The sequence below is a fragment of the Polyergus mexicanus genome, unplaced genomic scaffold (genome assembly GCF_030449975.1).
Source record: "Polyergus mexicanus isolate NDT 795.1 unplaced genomic scaffold, iyPolMexi1.0 SCAF_2, whole genome shotgun sequence".
Taxonomy (NCBI): domain Eukaryota; kingdom Metazoa; phylum Arthropoda; class Insecta; order Hymenoptera; family Formicidae; genus Polyergus; species Polyergus mexicanus.
Genome location: NW_027223322.1, coordinates 11,702,957 through 11,713,082, shown reverse-complemented (window position 1 = coordinate 11,713,082; position 10,126 = coordinate 11,702,957). Strand labels below are relative to the sequence as shown.

General features: G+C 29.2%; 2 protein-coding genes across 2 annotated transcripts; one reads left to right on the top strand and one right to left on the bottom strand.

The window, feature by feature from the left end:
- Positions 1 to 315: 315 nt before the first annotated feature.
- Positions 316 to 1,801, bottom strand: Cnir (cornichon-like protein). The gene is made up of 4 exons (XM_070312577.1): positions 1,564 to 1,801; positions 1,237 to 1,305; positions 907 to 1,160; positions 316 to 818 (listed from the first exon to the last, which is right to left on the bottom strand). The coding sequence occupies exons 1-4, from the start codon at positions 1,642 to 1,644 to the stop codon at positions 752 to 754; spliced, it is 471 nt and encodes a 156-aa protein (XP_070168678.1). The 5' UTR covers positions 1,645 to 1,801; the 3' UTR covers positions 316 to 751.
- A 916-nt stretch (positions 1,802 to 2,717) lies between these two features.
- Mud (mushroom body defect) lies at positions 2,718 to 9,760 on the top strand. The gene is made up of 11 exons (XM_070308668.1): positions 2,718 to 2,975; positions 3,372 to 3,460; positions 3,540 to 3,595; positions 3,782 to 7,938; positions 8,023 to 8,315; positions 8,403 to 8,563; positions 8,656 to 8,810; positions 8,939 to 9,031; positions 9,121 to 9,183; positions 9,355 to 9,471; positions 9,545 to 9,760. The coding sequence occupies exons 1-11, from the start codon at positions 2,937 to 2,939 to the stop codon at positions 9,605 to 9,607; spliced, it is 5,286 nt and encodes a 1,761-aa protein (XP_070164769.1). The 5' UTR covers positions 2,718 to 2,936; the 3' UTR covers positions 9,608 to 9,760.
- The last annotated feature ends 366 nt before the right edge of the window (positions 9,761 to 10,126 follow it).

Sequence of the window (10,126 nt, the reverse complement as noted above, 5' to 3'; positions counted from 1 at the left end):
GGGTCGCGGTTCGTCTCTCCTGAAAAACATTCGTTTTAGACGCGATTGTCGTATTCGGAGTGAGAGGGATTAAAAGAATGAACTTTTTGATGGGTAATGCGGTAAATCCTTCGAAAAAGAGCTTTCATCTACGAAAAGTATCTTTGCAATAGAATCACGCTTCCTCGAAGATACCACATATGAATTGAACAATAAAATGTGTAATATTAAAATATTACAACTATATTGTTATCGTTATAAACACAATCTTTGCTATAACAGACTTCTGCTTACGTTTTTACGACTAGAAACTTATAATCATTCATGTAAGTTATATAGGCAAGCAGTAGTATGATGAATACAATGGTATATTTGGTATTTATTTGATATTTATATAGTTCCTATTTACTTCATTAAACTTAGCATAACAATTTAAGGCCTTTAAACCAGAGGAAATATCAAAAGTGTTAGAGAATAGATATAAATAAAAAATATTTATTTTTAAGTTATCTATTTCTAGCTTGAAATAAATAAGAACCATAAATTATAACAGTTATATTCAGAAGCAATATATGTCCAACTAGATACTTAAACAATGATAAAAAAAGAAAAATTGCTAACAAACAATATTCTTATTATTTGGAGAATATGATGTACCGTGCATTAAATATGTATATAATAGAATTAAAATACTCTTATATAGATCACTATATTTAAAAAAAAGAGAAAAAAAAACGAGTACAAAAAGATTTATAATAACGCCTTAATCACCTTATAAATCTACTATAGTGTCGTCGTTTCTATTGATGGGATCTCCCTTGAGCAACGCCACAATCATGCTAAGGAACAAACAAAATATAAATCTTTTCCTTCAATATTCGTTCTTCTGCTGCAAATAAAAAATTTTTATACTTATGCAATACCTACCAATAAAGATAAATAAAAAAGAATATGAGGCAATATCCAAGATGAATCATACAATCGCGCGTGTATCTTTTCAATTGACTGCGATTGTGAATTTCTGTAGGGTCGTAAACACCCATATTACCACTGGGGACACCAAAATATTCATAAAACAGCCATATCGTCATTGGTATGTTCATTAATGTCAATATTAATTGTCCATGTATCAACAAAAGAAATACCAAAATTGTATGTGCTATTAATTTTGGCAACACTCCCTGTAACACAAAATTAAGGATAAATAATTTGTATTGCATTTTATGCAGAGTAATAAGGTACACTCTAACACATTACCATATTCAATTTCGAACAACATTCTTGCGCATTCAAATAATCACACTCGAGATCCGACAACGTTATAATCTTTACAATTCGGTCAAGGACAATAATAGCCCATCAATAAAAATTGATTGACTGTAAATTAACTGTTTTCGATTCTCTCCTTAAAAAAAAACTTGAAAACGACGCATGGCTGCCAATAAGAAAATAACCTTCAATAAAAAGGAAAGAGAGAAACATTCTTTATCCATATATATTAAGTCGATTACTTTGGCCTCAGTAATTTAATGAAATATAAAACAGATTTATATTAGATACATTCAATCATATAATAAAGGATACATAATATACGAGGAGAAACAAAACAGAACCCGTGTCGATCAACGCAATTGCGAATAGAAGCGGATCCGAAATTAGGCCCATAACGCTACTATTTCCGCGCGAAAAAAAAACGGCGTATCATATGGAATTTGCAGTCACGATGATCGTCGAATATCTCCTTCGCAATTTTCGTCACGCAAACCCTCGTTCGCCGGTTAAATTCCGTCTAAATTTCCGCAAAACGAAACACTGCTCCCCCTCCACCCCTCCCACCCCCCCAAAAAAATGCACACTTCACGGTATTACCAATGGCACCACTTTTAAAATTTACATTCCCTATAACATATAGACTTTTTCATTTGGATTCTGTACTCCTGAAAAAATTAAAAAAAAAAGGGAAAGGTTAATTTTATTAAATCGTTGATTAATAACTGTTAAATCGTTGATCAAGAACTGTCAAACTGTAACGATAGATATAATATTTTCAGAAGCAATGATATTGACAAATTAATTACGAATCAATTCTGATAATTCGCACTTATTTGCACTTTTCGAAAATAGTACGTGAACAGAAAATGATTGGTCATGGCGACAACATTAGTGAGTTTACGATTACTTAGTTGGTTTGATCTAGGCTGCGTTCCGAAAGCACGCTTAACGCGAGCTCCGTAAAGTTAGCCGGACCACTTTAACTTTTTAATAATTAAAATTATCTAATCGTTTGGTGATGATTGGTAGCCTAATTAAAACGTTTGGTGATCAATCGTTTTTTTTTTTAATTAAATAATTAAAATATTGATGTAAAGTAAGCCGGACATTTCTAATTTTTAGTCTAATCGATTAAATCAAAGTTTATTCGATGAGTGGTTTTATAATCGTAGTAGCCTAATAATTAACTGCCAAATGTTGTAAATAAAGGATTTGTGACCATTTAACGATTCTGTATCGAATAAACTTTGATTTAATCGATTAGACTAAAAATTAAAAATGTCCGGCTTACTTTACCCCAATATTTTAATTATTAAATTTAAACAAAAAACGATTGACCACCAAACGTTTTAATTAGGCTATCATCACCAAACGATTAGATAATTTGAATTATTAAAAAATTAAAGTGATCCGGCTAGCTTTACAGAACTGTTTATGCGCTGAAAGCATCCTTCTATCTTTGTTATTTTGGAAAGTTGAACAAGGACAAAGTATGCTCATAGCGCTAAAAGCGTGCTCCTGGAACGCAGCCCTAGAAGCATTACATTGATCCGGTTGTCCAGACTGCAATGTATCCGTTGTTCGAAATCAAACGAACTCTATATCCTTGTAACTGTACAATGAAGGAAACTTTATACGCTACACGCATTCTAAATTTTTTACGACTGTAAATACGATATCGCACGATGAATATGGAACTGTGGGAAAAAATTATCATAGAATGGGTAATTATTTCAATTATATCATGTGCTTGATAAAAATTAACGCAAGATATATAATCTTCATTACATATGGAATTTTGTTATAAATGTATACACTTCTATTAATGTTTATTAATCGATCACACACAATTTTTCATATTGTACTTCCATTTTTGCAACTCTTTAAGTAATATTTAAGTCATTAAATTATAAATATATTATAATTTTTTTCATTTTCTGTGAGATATAGTATCCATTACCTATTTACCTTATATTTACATTAGCCTTGTGTGTATATATATTACATATTTGTATATGTGTTATTGATATTTATTAAGATGATCCACGTTTTTTTATCTAGAAATTTGCAGCATTCTTAAAAAAAAAAGTTCTTTACAAATAAATATTAAAATTTTATAGATTGATTGTTTACAAGTGCAAAAAGAATCAATAAAAAATACAACAGAACTACATGATGGAGAATTTTATATCAATTTTTTAAAATTAATGTAAGTATATAATTAGCATATTATAATACATATGTATATAATCTATGTGTAATGCATCATTTAATTTATTGTGTTATAGAAAATGGAAGAAACATGAGAGCGATAATCAAGAGGATATTATCAAATTTTTAGAAGGTAAACATGTCTATATATTTTTTATTTTTTATATTGCTACTTAATTTCCTATAAATGTATGGTTTTAAATTTCTATAATTAAAAAAATTTCATGAATTGAAACATTAATAGCAAATATAGATATAAAGCTTTCATTTATTTATAATTTTACGAGGTAATATTTTTTTATATTGTCAATTTTTATAGCTGAATATCCTAGTTTTAAAGTCAACAAAGATGATAACACAGAACATATATATATTGCGTCTTTATTATTGGTACATGCATGTCGAATGCTGTCTGCAATACATCATTCTCTGCAATACAATATGTGTGACAACTTGAAGTACGAAACACAAATTAGAGTTAAAACTTTTCTGGAAAGTGTTCTGCCACTTGGGAGAGACATCACTAAAGAAACTCTAAAAGAAGTTATTATGGAAGTTGAAGATACATCAACAACTGCAAATAATCGTAGAACACCGCCCATTCAAAAATTTTCCAGTTCTCCTGTCGCTTGTTCTACACGTAGTAAAAAAATTATGACTGACCGAATTCGAGAACTGAGAGATTTAAAATGTAATTTAGCAGTAGAACGATTTACTAATGCGGACTTACGGGATGACATAATGATTCAGCATGAAAAAATACAGAAGTTACAGAAAAAACTTAAAGAAAGATCAATGGAAGTAAAGGCATTACGAGAAGAAAAAATGAGACCAAGTACCCCTCAGCCTTCTCAGACAAAGAATGATTCACAAGAGAACTATTATAAAAAATATATTATTGATTTAGAAAGTCAATTAAACAAACAACAGGAAGAAATTAATAAATTAGAGACAGACAAAGATGCTATATCGAAAAAGCTATCTTGTGTGCAAAGGACATATATACGTTATAAAGAAGATTTTACAAATTGTGAGCAATCCTTAGAATGTTTATCAAACAAAATTGAAGCAAAGGATAGAGAATTGGTAGAACTTAGAATACATAATGAAGAATTACGCGCACGTATCAAAGAATTGGACAAAAATTTTGGTACAGAACAAAGTTTTGAAGTTGAAGATTTACCATTTTCTACCACAATGTCACTTAATGTTAGTGAAGCTCTAAGTTCTGTGATTGAAATTCAACTCCAGGAAGCCAAAGAAGAATCTGCTATATTGCATGCTCAGCTTGATACATTAAGAGGGAAACTAGATATTCTTACAAAGGATTATAAAACTGCAATGGAATCAAATAGAGATTTACAAAAAAAGGTAGAAACACTGGATCGAGTGCAAGTAGAATTAAATAATGTGCAAAAAAAATTAGAAATATCAAATACAGATATTGTAAATTTACAAGCGGAGAAAACGTCTCTTATTGCACAAAATGAAGATTTGAGAAGCTTACTTTCATCTAGAAAAAAAGAACTGTCTAAAATAGAAGAGTCAAATACTGCATTAAATACAGAATTGGTTCATTCAAAAACAGACACGAAGAACTTGAATGAATTGCTTGAAAAAGAAAAGATTAATTCTTCAAATTTAAACACTGTTCTAGTGCAAACAAAATTGCAAATAACAGAACATATTACACATATTCAGAAACTTACTAATGAAAGAGACTTGCTTAAATCTTCTATCAAAAGTTGCAATAAAAGTTTAAAAGATATTTTACATTCTAACAACCAATTTATACAAGTTGAAAATGACAATTTAGATAACTTCACACTTAATGATCTTATAAAGTACATTGACACACTATTACATAATTGCAACACAGCGTGCGTTTCATATAAATGTGATATTGAGAAACTAAAATCGACATTAGATGAAAAAAATACAAGCTTATTTAAACAACAATCAACTATTACAGTTTTAGAAGAACAAAATAAGCAAAATCTTATAGAACTAGCTAATATTGAAAAAGATAAAAAGCAAAAAGATGTATTGTTAAATGAACAGAAAGAAACTATCCATAAATATTCAAAGGAAGTTGAAGTTTTAAAAGAAATTAGAGATGAAAAACTTGTTTTAGAATTGAATGTACATGAGTTAACAAATAATTTAATCAATCGAGAATTACTATTAAATTCTCTTATAATACAGTTGAAAGACTTCCACAATATAAAGAAAGATTTAAAATTAATAAAAGAAGAAACTCAACAAAGCTTTATTAAATATCAACAAAATATTGAACTAACATTTAAAAAATTGCAATGTGGTTATCAGAAAATGCATTACAGCTGTAATAAAATACAAGAAGAAAAGAAGGAGTTAGAATATAATCTCAATTACAATAAAGAGGAGTTGTCAAATATTCAAGTAATGAATGCAAAATTGCAACAAAATTTATTAGAAAATAAAAAAACAATAAGTAGTTTGAAAGAAAATAATAAAATTCTCTGTAACGAATTAAATGAATCTAAACAAACTGTGCAAAACTTAAAAGAAAAAAGTCGAGCATTAGAAGAACAGTGTAAAACTATGGAAACTGAAGCAAATGACAACTTGGAAAGTCTGAAATCAGAAAATGCTAAAATATCATTCAAGTTTAAAGATGCTACTGATAAACTCAGTTTATTACAACAAGAATTAAATGACACAAACATACAAATGGAATTGAAAAAAGCGGAGATTCACAAATTACTTTTAGACGTCACCTCTTTAGAAAAAGAAAACGAACATTTGATGCATTCACATGAAGAACTGCTTGAAGCAAAGGATAAAGAGATAGAAATGAAAGAAGAAACATTACTGATGTTGCAAGCTAAAATGGTAAAACTAACAAACGAAAAAAATGCCATGGAAAAGAAGATGAAAGAAATAATTATTAATCTTCAAGAAGTAAGATCTAGCCAGGATGCCGTTTTGGCAACTCAGGAAACAGCTCTGAAAGAAAAGTGTCTACATATAAAAGAACTTCAGGAGCAGTTTGATAACTCTAAGGAAATACTGAACGAAGAACTTGAAGATGCAAAATCGTCATTGCACGAATACCAAACCAAATTCTTCAATCTAGAAAATCAGATTAACAATCAAAACAAGGTTACAGCAGAATTGCAAGAAACACTAAAAGAAATGAGTGCAGAGCTTGAAACAAAGAGGGAAAACTATAAGCAAATAGATGCGAGTCAAGTGGAAATTGTAAAATTGTGTCAAGAATTGGAACATCCGACGAAAAATTTGAATTCTACGATTATGGAAACATGCTCGGATTTTGATTTTCTCGACCAGGACTTACATCATTTACCTCAATATAAGTGTATGTATACAGATCATAAAATCATAAATATTTCGAATATTATTAAGATGACTCTCGATGAATTACATAAATCTCAGAAAGTTATTTTGCATTTGTCTTGCACAAATGCTGAATTGAATAAAACGTTGGCAGGGCAAAAAATACTTATAGAAAACAATATACAAGATAAAGAGGAAGTCTGTAGTTTGAAGAATAAAATACGAGAATTGGAAATAATAGGTCAGAAGCGGAATAACTATCTTAAAAGCCTTATAAAAAATAAAGAATCTTTCAAAAATTCTTTGCAAAAAGTGGTTGCCTCACAGAATGACTTGGATGTTGTTTTAACGTCGTCCAAGCAAAAGTGGAATGAAATACTAACAAAGTTTCAACATATTTTTCATATTGAGACCTCTGTTTGTGATGAGTTTAAACAACTGCAAGCTAAAAAAGCAAGTCTTGAAAATACATTATCAAAATCTCAAATCATCTATTCAGAAAACATTAAATCTGTATTCGATATTTTATGGAAGAAGTTTTTATGGACGGAACAACAATTACATGATACTTATTTATGTTCAATACATGAAAAGGAATGTCTTGATGCATTGACAAGTGTGGAAGAGGATCAATTTGCTGACGAAAAAGTGATGATTGATGTAGAGATGGAAAAGCATAAAACATTGCAAACCGATGTAATGAAATCTGATGAAGAAATAGAATCTTTCACAGCTTTGGCCACTTTTTACGAGAATAGTTTAAAATCTGGCAAAATTAAGAATCAAACAGAAATAGAGAAAAAACTACAAAAAATGAATCAATTGACAAATGAAAATAAAGATCTAAAAAATAAAATAGATACTATGCGTTTGAGAATTGTGAAATTAGAAAAGAATATCGACGATCTTAGGACGGAGCTAAAGCTAAAATCAGCGGAGAAAGCGCCAATGGAAATTAATTTGGTAGAAATAGAATCTCTGAAGGATGAATTGAGACGTTTGAAAGAACAAAATCAACAGTTACGTGAAGAAAAGGATATGTCGAGCAAGATTGCAAAGCAAGAATTTGAAAATAGGATAAAAAAAGAATATGATGTTACATACGAACAGAAATTTGAAGATTTGAAGCAAAAAATGGTAAGCAGAATATATCTATAGTTTGCGAAATTTTTTACATAAATTTTAATACATATTACAGTACTAATGTTAAATTCATTTTAGAAAATAGCCTATAATGAGAAAATGACGAAGTTATATAAGGATAACGAAAAGTTCATACAGGAAAAATTACAGTCTCAAATGGAAATAATGTGTCAGAAACAAGAAGAAAAAATCAATAAATACAAAGCACATGCTGATGATCTGAACTCGCGACTTTGGAATATGGGAGATAAGCTCGTGATTGAACGGCAACAGAAGGAAGATGTGTTACAACGTTTGAAAGAATTACAAACCAAAAACAAGGAAGTTGAAGAAAACCAACCAACAACTACAATTTCGCGCAAGACTTGCAAGTATGCAATCAAGCTAAAATATTTTTTTAATAAAAAGGAAAATTAAATCGAATAATAACAGTGTCGATTAATTCAAATCTATTGCAGAATAGAGAACAATACACAACAAGAAACTATGTCACAAAAAGTGACAACACTAATAACAGAAGAAACATTCGAAAGAAGGCATAGTCTTAGAAGCATGCAAGCAATGGGTAATGTGTTTAAAACGGAGGATGAGGAAGAAATCTTTGATAATGTTTATTTAGGTATAGAGAATTTACATGTTATCGATATGAATGTTAGTAAAAATCAAGTTTACTTTTCTACAATATCTAAATCAATATTTTTTTTATTCCAGCCGATATAAAGAGAGGCAAATGTTTACCTGTTGCGGATGTGGACCGTTTGTCTGTATTACAAATGAGAAATTCTCTTTGCAAACCTCATCTAAAATCATCTTATCCAGCGGAAATGCAATTCCTTCCTTCAACTTTAACTGAAGAAGAGATTAAGGTAAAGTGCTTCTTAATGTTATTATGTTATGTTTTATGTATTTATATGTATCTATATATTAAATATTTTGGTAATTTTCACTAATGTTATGTATGTTTTCATATATATAGTTTTGTTCTTCTTTATAGACAGGAGGGTCTCCAGTAGAAGATAATTTTAACGATAGTCTTAGCCAAAGCCTTCTTCCAGAACAAAAAGCCAGGAAAAAAGATAGATCTCAGGTAAGAATCAAATTGTGTCATTAAAAATCCATTGTTTTATATAGTAATTCCTTGTTCAATGTTTGCGATCATTTTCATGCTCATCGTAGATATCATACAAAAAACCTGGTCCTCCAACTCCAAGTAAAAATGGGGGAAGATTATCATTGCAGGTACATGTTTCCACATATATGTGTTGTTATCCTTTATATTGTGTATAATTCAAAAATCTATTAAGACAAAGAGATTTGTCTAAAACTTTTTTTATAATACTTTCATTATGCAATGTCTCTTTTGTATCATTAAAATTATTATTGAAAACTCTTTTTAACAATTTGCGACAGGGTAATGAATTAAAAAGCCCAAGTTCACGCATATTGAGAGAACGGAATATAGATAGAAGAACAATGACCACTCCTCATTCATTGAAGAACATATTCTCTTTAAAACGACAAGATGAAGTGAGTATAAAGAAATATATATATTTGTGTATTAAGTTATTAAGTCTATATATGTTAAACATATTTTTCACAGAATACATCCAACACACCCAAACGCAGACTCAGTAATATTTTTCGTAAATCTCGATTGCCATAGGACTGATTGGAATGATGAATAGATATGCAAAGATATGTATAGATGATCATACAAATTTTGTACAAAGAATAACCTTTCTACCATTAGTCCTATAGAGTATTTTAATCTAATTATTATATAGTTGTTTTTTATATTATAGATGTATAAAAAAAATAAGGGCTTATTATAATTTTACTTAGTTTACTATAGTTTATATTTTTGCTGTTATACTATCTATTATAATTTTTTACTCTGCAACCATTCTTATTTTTTCTCATAATATTAAATATGATTCTGTGTTAGGTGATCAACAAAGTTTCAATCTTCTACAAATAACATAATAATTGTAAATAGCACGTGATGCACAAATAATTAACACTATAAATTTATTTAAATGTACAAAGCGTTATTGCAAACTATATAGGAACAGTCAGATAAAATTATTTTCTGCTTAATCTATGTGGGAAAAAACAAAAATCTCACATAATATTATTTTTAAGATTTGCCAACTATGAGTCTGTCACTTTTACACTTGTCACT